This window comes from Phocoena sinus, chromosome 8, assembly GCF_008692025.1.
Source record: "Phocoena sinus isolate mPhoSin1 chromosome 8, mPhoSin1.pri, whole genome shotgun sequence".
NCBI lineage: Eukaryota > Metazoa > Chordata > Mammalia > Artiodactyla > Phocoenidae > Phocoena > Phocoena sinus.
In genome coordinates, this window is record NC_045770.1 from 46744556 (window position 1) to 46763040 (window position 18485).

Below are 18485 nucleotides of genomic sequence, written 5' to 3' on the forward strand. Positions count from 1 at the left end.
AACATTACCAATATTAAACAAAACCTGATCAGTATTATGGCAATTTTATTAATAAAAAACATATGAATTTGCAAATATAAAAAGTGACAACAAATCTGTTGATTGAAAAAACTTTTTTTTTTTTTGACCGCACCACACAGCCTGTGGGATCTTAGCTCCCCAACCAGGGATAGAGCCCAGGCTACGGCAGTGAAAGCGCCTAGTCCTAACCACTGGCCTGCCAGGGAATTCCTCTGAAAAAACTTTTAATCTAAAGAAATACTAACTGAAAATAATTTCTCCATATGTCAAAATGTATATTTGATATGTTTTTCCAAAAGTCCCCAAATTTTGATATAGTTGATTTTAAGTTAACTATTCTAGCAAACCACTGTAAATATAAATGAAAGATTATAAATGCAATGCATTTGGCACAATATTGTGACTATGCTTTATTTTTTTTTTTTTTTTTTTTTTTTTTTTTTTTTTTTTTGCGGTACGCGGGCCTCTCACTGCCGTGGCCTCTCCCGTTGCGGAGCACAGGGTCCGGACACGCAGGCTCACCGGCCATGGCTCACGGGCCCAGCCGCTCCGCGGCACGTGGGATCCTCCCAGACCGGGGCACGAACCCGCGTCCCCTGCATTGGCAGGCGGACTCTCAACCACTGCGCCACCAGGGAAGCCCCTATGCTTTATTTTTAAGTAAAAAATGAATCATAGCCAAAACAAAATGTTTTGCCTCTGAATATTTCCAGCTTAAGGGAAAAAAGTCATTAATGATGAACATATTTTCATTTTTCAGTGTTTTTAATTTTTTATAAAGATTTTAATTAACCTTCATAGTCACTAAGCAGTTTTTAAACTTAGGTTTCATGATCCTTTTGACTTCATGCTTTCAAATAGAATGATTATCTTCAAAACATGACAAATTTCAGAATCCATTAAAAATTATTTTATTCAAATTATGTTTTCCAAAAGAGAGGGTTCTGTGCTAGTCGTCTTTGAAAGTTTTCATACCTACAAAAGAAAAACATATTTATAAGAAATTTAATTAGAATCTTTCATAATGTGACAAATGACTCATCAAAAAGCAAATAACTTTACATGTCATTTCTAAAATGCTAAGATTAAAAACTTAGAAAGTTAAGTTAATCTGGGAGTTTAATTATTAATTTATAAAAGACAGCAAGCATAGTGATTTAACTGGCTGTATCAGAAAGCACAAATCATAATAAATTTTATTAATTTTTTTATCTTTTGCAAATCTGAGAGCTAGAAGGGACCTAAGAAAAAATGAAATCTAACTCCTCCCTCATTTCATAGATGAGAATAATTTTCTCAAGGTCACATAGCTACATTATTACAAAGCTCAAACCTAATACATTCTAGTACAATCCATGCTATACCATGCTACCACTTCTCAGCAAACTCTCCTTATGTATCTCCCCAACACTGGGATATTCAAAGTGAAAAGAAATATCTATAAAACAGAAACACAGAAAAGCTGAAGAAATAGATTCATGTACAGGGTGCAGTATAAACCACTCTGATGTTTCATACATGTTTATTTTAGATCAAGACTTTCTACTAGTGAAAAAGAAGTTCATTGATATTTCAAGCCTCATGTACAGTACTTACAATTCAAAATATAAAAAAATGTACAGCCCTTAATTGTGGTCCCTAAAACATAAGCAATTTTATTTTCCTGTCTTTATACAGCCAAAATGGCTACTATATAACAAAATATTATTTGGGGTAAAAATTATTCCTAATGTGAACTCTAAAATACATACTTTTTAATTGCATGCAAATGTTAATGTATTCTGATGTCCACAATAAAAGAATATGTTTAAATGTCAAAGAAGAAATACATTCACAAGCAAAAAACACACATCTTTTGTAGGCTACTAGAAGCCTTAATATGAGAGCTACAAAATGCCCCATACCATTTCAGAACCACATTTGCCGGAATGAACATTTCAGATGGACTTGGTGTCATCTGGGCCTGAGAGACAGCAAATGATGAAGCAAAATTGTAGAAGTTGTCTAACATCTTTTGTGTGAACTAAAAGTTAATAATAAATAGATTAATGGATTATACTAAACACTCCATTTAGACCTTAATATTTTTAATTTAAAATGTTGTCATATTAACTTGGTTTAAGGACTGTGAGTTCTGAGACAATCTAATGCTGAACATTAAGGCAAGTCATAAAATGACATTATGCCACAAAATCATAACAATCTGCCTTTAGTACTTTCTTTATATCTCAAAGAATTTCTATGATTATCAAATATTTTAAAGTTTATAACATATTCAGTTTGGGAAAAAAAAAGAAAAAATGTTTTTTCATTCAAAATATCTTCTTTTATCTCCACCTTTGGAGATGCCCCTCTCCTCAAATACCACCCTCATCAAATCAACCTATTTTCTCATATAAAATAGTAACCATATCCAAGAAGTCTTTTTCTTACCAGAAAGATAAAAACTTAAGTATAAAAAAGGAACAACTGATGGTGGTTACTCACCATCAATTACAAAGAAGAGAAAGGTAACACTATTTCATTTCTATTTCCTGGTCTGTTCGTTCTCACTGACCCTCAAATGGGCAAATCCACTAACATCCTCCAAGACTCCTTTGTAGAAGCAAGAAGTAAACTGATTGACATTTCTTGAGAATCAAATGGGTTTAAGCACTAAACCCCAAAATTAATGAACTACTAACGATAATACTACCTTTTATTCACTCAAAAATAATCTTCCCAACATCACTTTCTCCAAAACACAAAACTAGCCATGAAGGTTCTTGCTGTCTCTTTTCTACATGGAAGAAACATCTTATTAGGGTTTTTGTTTATTTAATAATATCGAGGTAGTTTAGTCCAAGAGACTCTACTGTTAAGGTACTTGAACCAATATCAGAGTTGAACCAATAAGATCACTAACTAAAAGATCAGTACCAGGAGAAAAAAAATCAACAGCAACCCTCCATACAAGCAAGAAAAATTTTTAAATGTAACTTTAAGAAGATCCAATTCATGACAGAAACAAAGTCTGTAAGATACCTAGGGGAAATGCTAAGACAAGCTAATAGTAAGACTTTTGTGGAAAATATTTTAAGACTGTCTTGAGAGATAAGAAAGAAAACAAATGAAAGGACTTATATACCATGTCGAGTGGAAAGATACAATGTGTTCACGGATGGGAATACTTAATGTGATAAAGGCACATTAAACCTATAAATCCAATGTTATTTTCAACTAAATTCCAACAAGATTTTTCATGGCACTTGACAAGCTGATACTAAAATTATTATGAAAAATACCTAAGCCTATTTTGATGACTAGGAGGAGGGACTTGGCCTTCCAGATATTAAGATTTTTCCTGGCAGAGGAACAGGCAAATTAACTGGAATAAAAGAGAAAGCCCAGGAACAAACCTAAGCATATGCGACACATGATATATAACAAAGATGCTATTATTCGCAATAAAAAAAATGTGGACTAACTATTCATTTAATGGGACTAGAACAACTAGTTTTCCATAGGGGGGAATATGACTTTAGATCCCTTCCCATACCACACACAAACACAATTCAAAAAGTAAAACGTTAAAAGCTTTAAGAACTATAAGAGAACGTAACATCTTTACATATCAGCATAGGGAAGAATTTCTCAAATACAAAAAACCCACAAATCATAAAGGAAACAACTGATAAAACTTGTCTACAGAAAAATATGTCTGTATGCAAAAGACACCATAAACAATACTAAAAGACAAGGTAGGGGAAAAAATTTACAACATATACAACAAAGGATTATTATCCAGAACGCATAAAGGCCTTTTCCCAAAAAGCTAAAATTAAAAAGTGCCAAAATTAATACAACAGAAAATTGGGGAAAATTATATAAACAGTCAATTCCTATAAAAGAAAATACAAATGCAGGCCAAAAATCTGAAAAAATGTTCAACTTCACCAACAGTCCAAAAAAAACCCCAAAACAATAGTAATATTCTAATTTCACCTATCAAGTTTGGCAAAAATTTAAGGTCTGATAAATATTACTAAGAATGTATAAAAACATCTACCATTGGAAATGGAAAAACAAACTGCGGCTCATTCGTACATATGACATATGACAATTAAAACAAACTAAATCGATTCCATGTATCAACACAGATAAATCTTTAAAAATAATGCTGAGTGAACAACAGTAAGTTGTAGAAGTTTGTGCAGTATGATACAAACATTTATATCCATTTTAAAAACATACGAAAGGGTAAATAACAAGAAGTAAAAATAGAAGAACCAGAAAAAAAGGGATTCAACACAGAAGAGAAATAAAAGGAATTTCTGGAGTAATGGTGAAAGAAAACCATACCTTAACAACAGCTATGCAACAGACCCAGAGAATAATCAGTCCACAGTGGAACAAAAAAGAGAGTTCCAAGAGAAATGTTTCCAAGACAAATTTTAAATTGCTATATTTAAATATATTGAATGGGAATTTACAATTGGCAGAGTTTGGGCATAAATTATTAGAAATGGAAATACAGAAATCCATGCAAAGGAAAAAAATGAGAAATTTATTAACCAGGATAAATGAAAAGTTATACAGAACAAGAAATATAATCATAGCACTACACATGGCTCAGTTCTGAAAAACATTTACCAGGTCATAATACTGAAAACTTTGAATACTAACTTAATGAAAATCTATACTGGAAAGGTGGGGAGAAAAGATATCTGTGTATTTTGGAGAACAGAGGATTAAGAGAGCTAAATCATGTTATGTATCGGTATGTCAATGGAAAATACCTGTAATAAATAAATTAATAAAGAAAGATTAAGCAAGTTTCTTCTGACACATGGAAATAAATACAAGGAGAAGGAGGGAAAAAAAATGAGGGGGAGGTTGAAAGTGACTGCTGCTGAGAGGCAGAATAAAGCAGAATATAAAAGGTATAATAGAGGACAGCTGTTTTACATGTAAAACTATTTGACTTTCTAAACCATGTACTACTGATAAAAACTAAAGTGAAGTAAGAATAACTAAGCATAAATTAGAAACACATTTAAACACACATACAAATAGTACTATACATGTTTTGTGAACAAATATGAAAATTTTTTTAAGTAATGAAATACAGATAGGAAAGATATATAAAGTTAGAAGAGTAGCTACCTGGAGAGGAAAGGGAAGAAGAGAAGCAGAGAGCAGTGGGCTGTATCTGTAACACTTTATATAATTTTTTAATTAGTAGCAAATATAGCAAAATGTAACAGTTAAATCTAGGTGGAAGACATATGGAAGTCTTCAAATATACCCCACTATAAAGAGAGCTCTGTAAGGATGGGTATTATTTTATTTTGTCTACCTATTTTTATCTGTTTGTTCTTAAAAAATGCCTCGCACACAATAGGTATACAATAAATATTTGTGGAATGCACTTTTCTATATATTAAAATATTTCATAATAAAACATTTAATAAAAAAAATATGCTTCATTAAAAAGCTCAAATAACTTATAGAGTAAAAAGTCTTCTTGCCCCTCCCCAGGGATAACATCACTTTGTCATGTATTTTCCAGACATTTTTCAAATACAATCTATATGGGACACTATAAGTATTGTTTTACAACTTGCTTTTTTCAGTATAGTTTATTTTTTAAATTACTGACAAAATTTTTAACACCCAGATTCTGCCATTCTTTAATTTGGCCCATTCTCAAGAGATCATATGACAAGTCGGCGCTTAAATTCATGGCCACAATCCTCAAAAATGTGCTTCCTAGCAAGCCCAAAAGGTTTCCCTAGTCCATTCACCCTCCTCCTCTCCTAGAGGACTTGTTTAATAATCCTTTTGGTTTAGATTTCCAATACTTCTTTTCCCCTCAATCTTAGCTGATGACCTTGCTTCCTATTTCACTGAGCAAAGAGAAGGAATTAAGAGAGAACTTGCACAACTTCTCATCAGCACATTTACCAACCTCCTGTGTCTGTCTGTGCCCATATATCCATTACTATAAACACTGTCCATTATCCTATCGAAAACCTCCCAATACGGTCTTATTTCCTACTCAAGGACACCACTTTCACAAGCCTCCCCACTCTCCTGCATCATCAATTTTTCTCTCACTAATGCTTCATTCCTGTCAAACATGATATAATATCTCCGATTAAAAACAGAAAGAAAAAAAAATTCCTTGTCCCCATAGCCCCCTCAAGCAACCAGACCATTCACCTGCTGTCCTTTATGACAACACTCGTCAAGAGTCATCTATATTCACTGTTTCCATTTCCTCCTCTCCAATTCACTCAACCTTGCTGCAAACACCCTTTCCACCTCTATGAACTCTTGTCAAAATCTTTAATAACTTTTACCTTGCTGAATCCAATGGTTAATTCTTAGCCTTCATCTTACTTGACCCATCAGCAGTGAATACTATTGATCACTTCTTCCTTCTTAAAATTCAGTCTTCGCTTGGCTTCCAAAACAGCACTTTTGGGGTCTCCTCCTACTTCAGGCTGCTCCTTTCATTTCTCCTTATCTCTTAAGCGTCTCAACTTTGAAATGGCCCCAAGCTCTGTCACTGGCCAATTTTTCTATTTACAGTTAATTCTCAGTGATCACATCCCCTTCCCAACTTTAAATACCACCTCTACACTGATGACTCCCAAATTTTTACTTCTCTTGGACTCTAAGCTTGTCTTCCCCAGCTGGATATCTAACAGGCATCCTAAACATAGTACAATCAAAATACAACTCCTGATTCCACTCCCAGCCCATACTTGTTCTTTTCACAATATTCCTGTGTTCTTGTTCCTGGATCCAACACCCTTGGAGCCATAGTTGATGTCTCTATCTCAGACCTCACATGTGATCCACACCATGAAATACTATTGGCCCCATCTTCAAATTATCTCCAGAAATCAACTACTTTTCATCACCTCCATTTCTACTTCCCCATACTTCCTGGTTCAAGTCATTAAAACCTCTCACCTAGATTTTCACAAGAGCCTCCTAACTGATCTTCCTCCTTTCCTCTCTGCCTCACTACAGTTTCTCTCCAAAGATGCAAAAGTGATCCTTTAAAAATGTAAGTTAGATCATATTACTCTCCTGCTCAAAACTCTCTTATGTTTTCTCTTCCAAACAGAATATAAGCCAAAGTCTTTACAAAAGCCAATGAGGTCACATATGATTTATCCTGCAGCCACGTCCCCCATCATCTCCAACCTCATTTCCCATCTCTCACCCTTGTTCACTCTACCCCAGACACAAAGTTTCACTTTATTCTTCAAACATAACAGGGCCTCTGTAATAGCTATAACTCTGCCTAGATCATTCTCCCCTTCAGGCCTCTGCCAGACAGGTTAAAAGTCAACCCTTATGGAATTGTGTCACTTTAAGCTCCACGAGGACAAGGATCTTGCTCATCAGGTTTACAACTGTATACTCACAGCCTAGCATACTAATTGTGGGAGGAAAAGAGGTAAAGTTAATATTTAAACCCATTTTAAAAAATCACTTTGAGCTATTTTATCACTATAAAAACTTAAGTCTCATCAAAGCATTTATAAATTTTAAAATACCTATAGAGAGGAAGACAAACTGAAAATATACATGGAAGCCAATAACTTATATCATATGTGTTTACCTTCATTTTTACATGAATTCTACCACCAAGCTAATTTCTAAAGTACAGAATGTGATTTTTAAATTATTTTAGAAAATAATGAAATGTACATTCCATTACCTGAGTAAATGAGTCAACTGAAGACACAGCAGCATTACCTACAGGAGTCTGCTGAGCCAGACTGTCCAATAATTCCACTGAAATTCCAATCTGAGCAACAGATGGAGTTCGGACAATATTCATGGCTCCAAAAGGGTGCTGGCTTCCTTCTCCTGAAAAAAATTAACATGTGCCACATATTTTAAATTTAACTTGTATACACACAAATTCCTTTATAAATATGTGGGGCTTCCCTGGTGGCGCAGTGGTTGAGAGTCCGCCTGCCGATGCAGGGGACGCGGGTTCGTGCCCCGGTCTGGGAAGATCCCACATGCCGTGGAGCAGCTGCACCCGTGAGCCATGGCCGCTGAGCCTGCGCGTCCGGAGCCTGTGCTCCGCAACAGGAGAGGCCACAACAGTGAGAGGCCCACGTACCGCAAAAAATAAATTAAAAAAAAAAAATAATATAAATATGTGAAGAACCTCTGATCTATATGCACTAAAAAGTTCTGTTACATGGAAGTTTGTCTCTTCTCAGATAAATGTAAAAGGATGCCTAGCTTTTACCATATTAATAATTAAGAAAACCGAAGTTTTCCTCACCAGAAAAATAGCTATTACTTTTCTAAAACTTACAAAATTATTGCAGCTAGAAATGGAAATTAAGAGAAAAATAAATAAATGAGCATTAATTAGATAACAGATTCTCAATGCTAACTCTGAGGGAAGGATATTTTTAAAAATTTTTAGAATTAGTTTTAATATTTTCTGATTATTCCACTAAAGAAAGAGATTTCATTGCCATTAATACTGATAACGACATGGCATATTTTACTAAATGTCATAAATCACCCCACTCAACACCTGATGATCTGTTATCAAATAGGCAATAAAGAAATTTGCAGCTTATTCGGAAAATAGTAATTTTCGCCTTTACAATATATTTATTTACAAGTAAAATATATAATACATCATAAATATATAAAATATATCAAATGTGTATTTGATATATCTGAGCCTCTAAGTGTCAGCTAACTTATACATGAAAAAATATACCAGTTTTATTAATCCACATAAGACATAATCAGAAAAGTTAGTCTAAGAAAAAAAATCATACAATGAATAGATTTTTGGTTTATCTGCTCTTTTTATATGACTATGTCTAAACAAATACTACAGAACTCTAGGACAACACACATCCCTAATAACTAGAACACTTACTGCAAGTATCAAGACTCATTAAATTTTCAAGCATATGAATACAAACATAACTGTATTTTTCTGTGCTTTAAAAATACACACACTTCACTAAACATGACTGGTTTAAGATATTTTTGGTATTTTTAAATTATTTGTTTTACTTAATTTCCACATATTTGTGAATTTTCCAGGTTTACTTCTGTTACTTCTAATTTCTATCAATGTGGTTGGAGAACATACTTTGCATGATTTCAATCCTTTAAAATACACTAAGACTTGTTTTGTGGCCTAACATACAGCTATTCAAGGAAATGTTCCATAGGCACTTGAGAAGAATGTATATCCTGCTTTGGTTGCATAGAATGTTCTACATAAGTCTATTAGGTCTAGTTGGTTTATAGTGTTTTTCAAGTCTTCTGTTTCCTTGATGATCCTCTGTCTAGTTGTTCTGTCCATATTGAAAGTAAGGTATTGAAGTTTCCAACTATTATTGTTGAACTGATTATTTCTCCTTTCAACTCTATTTCTGCTTCATGAGGCTCTATTAGGTACACAAAAGTTTGTAATTGTATCTTTTTGAGAGTGACACTTTGGTTTCGGTTTGCATAATTTTTTTCATCCTTTACTTTCAACCAATTTTTATCTTTGAATCAACAGCTATATCATGTTTTTTAATCCATTCTGAAAATCTCTACCTTTTCTGGTATTTCTTTTTTTTTTTTTTTGCAGTACATGGGCCTCTCACTGCTGTGGCCTCTCCCGTTGTGGAGCACAGGCTCCGGACGCGCAGGCTCACGGGCCCAGCCACTCCGCGGCATGTGGGATCTTCCCGGACCGGGGCACGAACCCGTGTCCCCTGCATCAGCAGGCGGACTCTCAACCACTGCGCCACCAGGGAAGCCCTCTACCTTTTAATTGAAGGGCTGAATTTCATGTTAAATAGATACATGCCAGTGTACCATTTTAATTCCCTTATCATTTCCTTTACTATATATATATTTTTTATTATAGTCTTTAAATGGTTGCACTGAGGATTACAATTAACATCTTAAAATAGAACAACTCTAGTTTGGATTAATACCAATTTAATTTCAATAGTATATAAAAACTTTGCTCCTATGTAACTGCTTCTCTCCCTTATGTTGTTATTGTCACTAATTACATCTTTATACCTAGTATGCACATAAGCAGACTTAAGAGTTTTTGTTTTATGCCATTGTCTTTTATATCACATAGGAAAAAAAGCAAAGTTACAAAGTATGTATTAAGGCTTTCATAATTACCTGTATAGTCACCTTTAGCTGTGTTCTTTTTTACTTAACATGAATTCGAATTACTATCCCAGGTCCTCTCATTTCAGCCTAAAGGACTCCCTTTAGCATTTCCAATAGGGTAAGTCCTCTAGCCACTATTCCAATTTCTGTTTATCTGGGAATGTCTTCACTTCTCCATTTCTGATGGCTAGATAATTCTTGATTGACCTTTTTTCTTTCAGTACTTTAAATATGTCATCCCACTGCCTCTGGTCTAAATGTTTCTGATGAGAAATCAGCCATAATCTAGTAAGAACCCTTGTATGTGATGAGCTGCTTCTCCTGCCACTTTCAAGATGCTCTGTCTTTGGCAGTTTATCATGTCTTGGAGTGAAGTTTATCCTACTTGAGTTTGTTGAGCTACTTAAGTGTGTAGATTAATGTTTTTCATCAAATTTAGAGTTTTAGGGCAATTATTTCTTCAAATATTCTTTCTACCCCTTCTCTCTTCTTCTTCTGGGACTCCCATTATGCATATGTTGGCATGCCTGATGGTGTCTCACAGGTCTCTAAGGCTCTGTTCATTTTTCATTCTTTTTCCTTTCTGCTCTTCAAATTAGGTATTTTACCTATCTTCAAATTCACTGATTCTTTTTTGCACCTACTCAAATCTGCTTCTGAAACCCTCTAGTCAAATTTTCATTTCAGTTACTGTACTTTTCCACTCCATAACTTATTTCCTTTAAAATTTTTTTCTATTGGTATCTTCTATTTGATGATACATCATTCTCCTGATTTCCTTTAGCTCTTCAAGAATATTTGAGAAAGCTTCCTTAAAGTCTTTGACTATTAAGTCCAATGTCTATACTTCTTAGGAACAGTTTCTATTCATTTCTTCTGTGAAAGGGCCTTGTTTCTTGCATGCTTCATAGCATCTTGTTGAAAACTGGATATTGAATAATGTGGCAACTCCAGCAATCAGATATTTCACCTCTCCTTAGGGTTTATTGCTACTGTTTATTGTGGTTGTTTCCTTGTTTAATGATTTTTCTGAACTAATACTATAAAGTCTGTATTTTTTGTCATTTGTGACCACTGAAGTCTCTGTTCTATTAGGTTAGTGGTTAGCTAGTGAATGGAAAGAGATTTCCTTAGAAGCCTGGAACCAAAAAATTCTCCCAGTGTTTGCAGGTGGGCTTTGTGTGTTGAGACATGCCTTCAATGCTCACGCCTTCGGGCTTCCCTTGTGGTGCAGTGGTTAAGAATCCGCCTGCCAGTGCAGGGGACACGGGTTTGAGCCCTGGTCCGGGAAGATCCCGCATGCCACGGAGCAACTAAGCCCGTGTGCCACAACTACTGAAGCCCACATGCCGCAACTACTGAAGGCTGCACGCCTAGAGCCTGTGCTCTGCAACAAGAGAAGCCACTGCAATGAGAAGCCCGCGCACCACTACAAGGAGTAGCCCCCGCTCACCACAACTAGAGAAAGCCCCTGCACAGCAACAAAGACCCAACGCAGCCATAAATAAATAAATAAATAAATTTATTTTAAAAAATACTCATGCCTTCAAGGTCAGCCAGCAGGAAGAGCTTAGGACCTTCTTAGGTCTTTCCCAAGCATGTGCACAGCCCTGGACACCGATGTGGTCTTTTAGATTCCCAGGAATCTCCAGGAGAATTTCAAAACCCTTGTTCCCCAAAGTATCTTATTCCCAGCCTTTCCTTCCAAGCTTTTTGGTTAGTCTGTTATTTGCCCCAACTGTTGTCACTGCCTCAGGCAGCAGTGACTAATACATTTACCTGTAAACATTTTTGACAAACATATGCAGAAAGTCATTTTAGCAGTGGAAGAGTTCCAAGTTAAAAAAGATAAAGGTGAGCCTTTTAAATCAGTCTTCCAGGGAACCACAGAACAAAACAAGTTAATTACAATTAATTGTGAATAAGGTCCATTCTACTCCCTCTGGTATCAGTACCAGTACCAAGAACATGGTCTGTTATTTTCAAGGCTACCACTGAGCTGAGGAACAAGGGTTGGGAGCAGGGTAGATTAACTACCACAAAGCTCACCGTTCTTACAGAGATTCAGTGTTTTTTCTTGATTAAATGTCCCTCTGGTTGTGACAAGCCTTTGGTTAGTTTCCAGAGTCCTGAAAAAGTTGATTCTGAGAGTTTTTGCCAGTTTTTGCTGTTGTTGCTTTTATGGAGGGATGAACTTCTGGAGTTCCTTACTCCATCCTTTCAATTGTTTTAAGCCTAGAATTATGCTAAGTCCAGAAAATGTACTGCTATTTGCCTGTATAACAGGCTCCAATGATCTCAATCAAGGAAAGTAGTGTCAATACAACCTACTACTGCCTTAGTTGTAACTACCCAGAGAGTAATCGGCCCAAGCAGAAAGCCCTGTCATCTCTAACCTCCATCCTTTATCACATACAAGCTCTTGGCAAATAAGTGAAGCCCTAAGGAAAACTCTCTAAGATCTGTTGTAAAAAACTGGGGCTAAGGAAATATTCTGACTCTTTCATTTTAAAGCTCTCTGGGACTAAGACAACTTAAGATGGGAAAAACAAAAAAACCCTCAGTCTTCAGTAATCTTTAATCTATATTTTCAAAGAAATCCACTGTGCAGTTAAACCATTCCTTTAGTCAATCTTATTCTCAAAACGGGCTTGACACAGTAATTGGTACCTTCCAAGTACAAAGGTTCTTGTTTGCAAACCATAAAATATTGGAAAGAAACACTGGAACATAATGTACAAACTTAAAGTGAGTGTCTAATTTTGGATATGAATTCTTGACAGCCAAAGTAAAAAGAAAAACATGATCAGTTACACTGAGTCTTATAACCAAAAAATTAAAAAACAAAAAGAGCAGGGAAAGTAAAACATCTGACCTGGTCTTTAAAAAAAAACATACATTACAAAAAGTTCTCAGTAACATTCCAATAGTAAAAGAAGCAGCAAATCTTTTAAGGTTGTTTCTCAAAGTATCCCTCTTCACTAGCCTAACACAACTCAGAGGAGAAAATCCTATAGGAAACTAGTGCTTTACTGTCAGTATACAAGGAAAAGCAGTCATCATCATTTACTATCTGGGTGTGACTCTTTTTAAAACTATATACACTTCATTTCACAAAAAATGTTCAAAAGAATGAAGAGATATTAAAAAACTTTATTAGAATTTTAGTAAGTACTAAAGTACAGCAAACTCAAACATCCATTCCAGATTTCCCACATTTGCCTGGTTTTTAAGTTATAAATAGCCAAAATGGGCCACGTTCTCTGAATACAACTGTTCCTCAAGTGTCACTAATAAATGTGGATCTCTAATAGATTCGAGCTTATCATCACTTCTGGTCTTTCTTCTGGCAGTTGCATTGTCAAAGTGCAATACTTGAAACCTTGAAATTTTGAAACTTTTAATGGCTCATAATTTATTGAAGAAAGAATGGGCATCTTCTTTGATCTGTAATTTGCAAAACATTGTCATTTTTAGACTTATAAACATTATTTAGAATAATCAATCCAATTAGTTTCATTCATTTCTACATTATCTTCTCATCACCTTTGTATACACACCCACTTTCAGCAATATCCACTTACAAACTGTATCCAAATTTGGAGACCAAACGTAAGAGATGAAAGAATACCAGCACACATCCTTTTACCACATGTCCAAGATTTTGTCACAAAATACTACGTGATTAATTCCTCCTTGCTGGATGACTAAATGGATAAGAATACCATACTTTCTTTTGGCCCTTAGAAATATACTGTTCAATCATCCATTTTTTTATTTGAGAAAATTCACCTAAGAGACCATCATCTGAAGATTCAATCTTGAGATTTTGCTTATATGATCAACTTCACCACCATCATGATTGTAGAATGCTGCTATCTGCCTCATTGTATTCATTTTCTTTAATAAATTTATTTATTTATTTTTGGCTGTGTTGGGTCTTCGTTGCCGTGCACGGGCTTTCTCTAGTTGCGGAAAGTGGGTACTACTCTTCGTTGTGGTGTGCAGGTTTCTCACTGCAGTGGCTTCTCTTGTTGCAGAGCATGGGCTCTAGGCACGCAGGCTTCAGTACTTGTGGCACACGGGCTCAGTAGTTGTGGCTCGCAGGCTCTAGAGCGCAGGCGCAGTAGTTGTGGCCCACGGGCTTAGTTGCTCTGCATGCATGTGGGATCTTCCCGGACCAGGGCTCCAACCCGTGTCCCCTGAATTGGCAGGCAGATTCTTAACCACTGTGCCACCAGGGAAGTCCCTGTATTCATTTTCTGATTCACACAAAATTGTGAAACTTGTTCCCCTGTCAATTTTCTTCTCTTTGCCATCATGAACAAAATATGAAAAATTATTAATTCCTAATTCTGTCCAATAAAAGCAAAAAGCAGACAATGAAGATGGTGTCTCCAGTCTCCTTTTATACTTCTTGAAACATGACATAATCCTTTGGACAATGCAATATGAAAACCATAGGATAAGGCAATAGCAAACTAAGGTGCACATGCTAAATCTGGCCCATAACCTGTTTTTGTATGACCTAGGATAGGTCATACAACAGTTTTCACATTTTTAAGGTTGTTTAAAGAAGAATATGTCACAGAGACCATATGTAGTATACAAAGCCTAGAATATTTACTATCTTAAGCTTTACAAAAATGTTTGCCAACCTCTGCTTCAAGTAATTCCATCATTTTTCCTTTTTCTTATTGTTTCAGCCTTTCTTTTCTTCCATAGTTGAGAATTAATGAGAAACGATGAAATAATTCCTTGGATGAAACAGCAAAATGTTTCAAGATATAGACAAAATAAGATCACTAATATCCTCAAATGCACATTAAATTTATAAAATGGTCCAGTGGACCCATATGGTAACTGCAAGATAGAATGAGTTTAAAAAATATATAAGTAAATGTTTTCTCTGGAAGACCTCTACAGAAGAATAAAACTCATGAAATATCAATCTTTCTAAGCCCCCCAAAAGAAACCAAAAAACTAAAAGTGAGTCCACTGGTTAAGATACTTTTGGTGTGCACAGCAGCAGGGATGAAGACTAAAGAAAACTGTTATGCCAAAAATAAGCAATTCACTATGAAGTGGCATTTGAACATGACATATGCTAAAAAGCTACAGAAGGGCTTCCCTGGTGGCGCAGTGGTTGAGAGTCCGCCTGCCGATGCAGGGGACGCGGGTTCGTGCCCCGGTCTGGGAGGATCCCACATGCCGCGGAGCGGCTGGGCCCGTGAGCCATGGCCGCTGGGCCTGCGCGTCCGGAGCCTGTCCTCCGCAACGGGAGAGGCCACAACAGTGAGAGGCCCGCGTAACGCATAAAAAAAAAAAAAAAAAAAAAAAAAAAAAAGCTACAGAAAAACAACTTAATTATGTCTGCTGAAAATCCTCTTAGTATTGAATATATTTAGAAATCATATATATGTATATATATCCTTAAAACCGCTGCTTTATTTCTATTGATAGCCTGACAAGCCTGAAATTACATTTTTTACTCATGCATATTCTAAGAGCTATGTGACTTCCAAAGGTCTATCAATAATAAGTACTTTAAACCAGACAAAAATAACTTACCTGACATTGTAATATGTCTAGAATTTGTTTGTCTGAAATGTATTTAAACTATCAATATTTACCGAGTATCTAAAGTCCATCACTGTGCTCTATACACTCTAAAGAACACAAGGTAAAAGATACATAAACAGTCCGTACTCTCAAGGAGCTTACACTCTAATAAGTCAGTAACAATTACTTAACCTTTCTGAATAGATTTCATTATCCGGGTGATTTTTAAGATCCCTCGTACAGCTGTCTTTCTATGATTTTATAAAAACGTAATAACCATTCCTTGAGCACCAACTACGTGCCAGGCACTATTATGCATTTTGCATTATCTCTAATGCTCCGTAAAACACATGCACTGTAGGTATTATTATCCCCGTTTTACCTGGATTCTCTTCTAAGGCTTAAAGAACTTGGTCAAGACTACCCAGCTAGTCATGAGTACCACTGGGATTCAAACGGGTCTAGCAAACTCCAAGGTTGATGCTCATTCCCATCCATTATCCTACCTGTTTACACCAAATTCTGTAGTATGAACTCTTAACTGCTTTTTATTCATTACTTACTTCACAATAAGCCATTCAAGAAAGGAAATCAAGAAACATCAGGAAGTAAAAGGTTCCCATTCTGGCTCTAGTTCCACCGCATGCAAAAAGACTAATCGTAGTATCTTGAGGTGTTGTTTTGTCCTTTCTAATCCCCTTGACAAGCTCAACCCAATCTTAAAATGAAAACTAGAATAAGTTTAAAAGTTTCTTCTTGGCAACTGAGCTAGATGAAATGAGAGACTGTATATGTCATGTGTAGAAGCCAAAGCAATGACATTAAAATATGGCAGCAAACCCAAAAAGAAAAGAGCAGAACTATAAAGAAGAAAGTTAAGTGATGATTTATGACAAACTCTAATTTTAACATTTCTTAAAAATTCCTTTTTGGTGCTAAGCCTTCTTTTCATAGATATTTTTAATGTCACTGCCATGAAAGACAAAGAAAGGCTGAGCAATGTGTCAGATTAAAGACTAAAGAAGTGTGACAATTAAATGCAACATACAATACTGACTGGATCCTAGATGGAGGGAGCAGGAAACTGCTATAAAAGGCATTATTGGGAAAACTGGCAAAACTTTAATGTAGAATGTATATCAGACAAGGTATTGTATTAATGTTAAATTTGTTGAATTTGATCATTATACTGTGATTATAAAAGAATATCCTTGTTCTAGGAAATGTATGCTGATGTATTTAGGAGTAAGGGGGTATGATATCTACAACTTATTCTCAAAAGTTTCAGGAAAAAAAAAATATCCAGAGAATGATAAAGAGTAACGAAATTAATGAATATGGGAGAATATAAAAAATTCTTTACACTATTCTTGTAATTTTTCTCTAATTTTAAAATTATTTCAAAATAAAGTTGCTCTCATTCCCTAATGCAAAAATTTTTTTAAGTATCAGAAGTGATACTTTTAGAATTTCATTCCAAACTAACACTACCTCACAGTAGGGCCCTGGCCAAAAAAATAAAAAACAAAAAACAAAAAAAAAGGTAAAACCCCACCATAAGGTGCATAGTTCAGGTGCCTAAAACACAAAGTATCAGCCTTTTCTCATAACAAGAGTATTCTACAAAGCTCTACTGCATTCATTACTCTATTTTATTCATATAAATATATAATCCCTCTTTATAGCACAGGAAATTTAATCAACTATTTCTTTTTCTTCTACTAAGTACAATCACATACTAAAGTGCTAAAGACACACAAAAAAGTATTTAAGTTCCACATAAGTGTTTTTATTATATCTGACCTAATGTCCTACTCCCCCACCTGCTCTTCCAATCTTGGCCTCTTCCGTTGCCCATTCTCCACATAATTCTCCACTGTAGATGTCACTGGAATTCTCCCTGACTGAGGCATTGAGCCATTTCCTCATTGTATCTTGAAACACTTTAAAATAGTTAACCTACAGAGAAAAGGAAGGTTTTAAGTTGAACTTAAGTATGTGTATGAAAGAATATGTGGATGTGGCTTAAACAAACTCTTCAAATAGGATATGAACTCTACAAATAATTACCTTTGACAGACATATGCATATAAACATGTATAAATATGAATAATATAAATTCTTTCAGTTACATATTTTTGGTAAAAGAAACTGCTTCCACCTTCCAAGTTCAGAATTAAAAATTTAAACCTTAATTTAAAAGATAGTGTGCTCATGTTCACATTACCTGGCATCTCATTATTCATATATAACAGGTTTTAACAGATGTTTAAGTTATAAGTCAACACCAGCACTCAGCTGACCTACTATATGAATGCTGAGTTTTTTTGTGCATCTTACAGTTTAATAATGCTACTAAGGCTGGATATCAACTTCAGAACTCAGGTAAGACATTTTAAGAAAAACTTTCCAAAATTACTGTGAAAAAAATTCAAAAAGTACTGTGAGACCTGATAATACTTAATATCATAGAACTAGAAAGAAATACTAAAATTATGTGGAAAATGAGTTTCTAATTCTAATTACAGATACCTTTTGTGTTAACGAGATGGACATACATCAAAAATGGACATACATCAAAAAAGCAGCCTATCTCCCAAAAGACTTCATTAAGAAAATGAAAGATGCAGTCCACTGAGAAAATTCCCAGTACAAACCATGAAATGTTTCTCTGGATGAGATTAAGACAAAGCAAAGGTGAGCAAATAATCCTTTTGCCTCTGCTATTC

The 18485-nt window shown here is 35.2% G+C and overlaps 1 protein-coding gene and 1 long non-coding RNA gene across 4 annotated transcripts in view; both read right to left on the minus strand.

Annotated features, from left to right (window-relative positions):
* Positions 1-916: 916 nt before the first annotated feature.
* The window catches only part of HIKESHI (heat shock protein nuclear import factor hikeshi), a 32625-nt gene continuing 15056 nt past the window's right edge, over positions 917-18485 (minus strand). For 2 of the 3 annotated variants that reach the window (XM_032640936.1, XM_032640934.1), the window contains exons 3-5: positions 7742-7893; positions 1926-2044; positions 917-996 (exon numbers count right to left, since the gene is read on the minus strand). In XM_032640936.1, the coding sequence (XP_032496827.1) occupies positions 942-996; positions 1926-2044; positions 7742-7893 (326 nt within the window). In that variant the 3' untranslated portion in view covers positions 917-941. Of the gene's footprint in view, positions 997-1925; positions 2045-7741; positions 7894-17579; positions 17716-18485 lie in introns of all 3 variants that reach the window. The other variant, XM_032640935.1, reaches the window with a different exon arrangement.
* LOC116758182 lies at positions 13328-15311 on the minus strand. The gene is made up of 2 exons (XR_004351156.1): positions 14853-15311; positions 13328-13641 (listed from the first exon to the last, which is right to left on the minus strand). It is a non-coding gene; the product is annotated as an uncharacterized LOC116758182 (long non-coding RNA).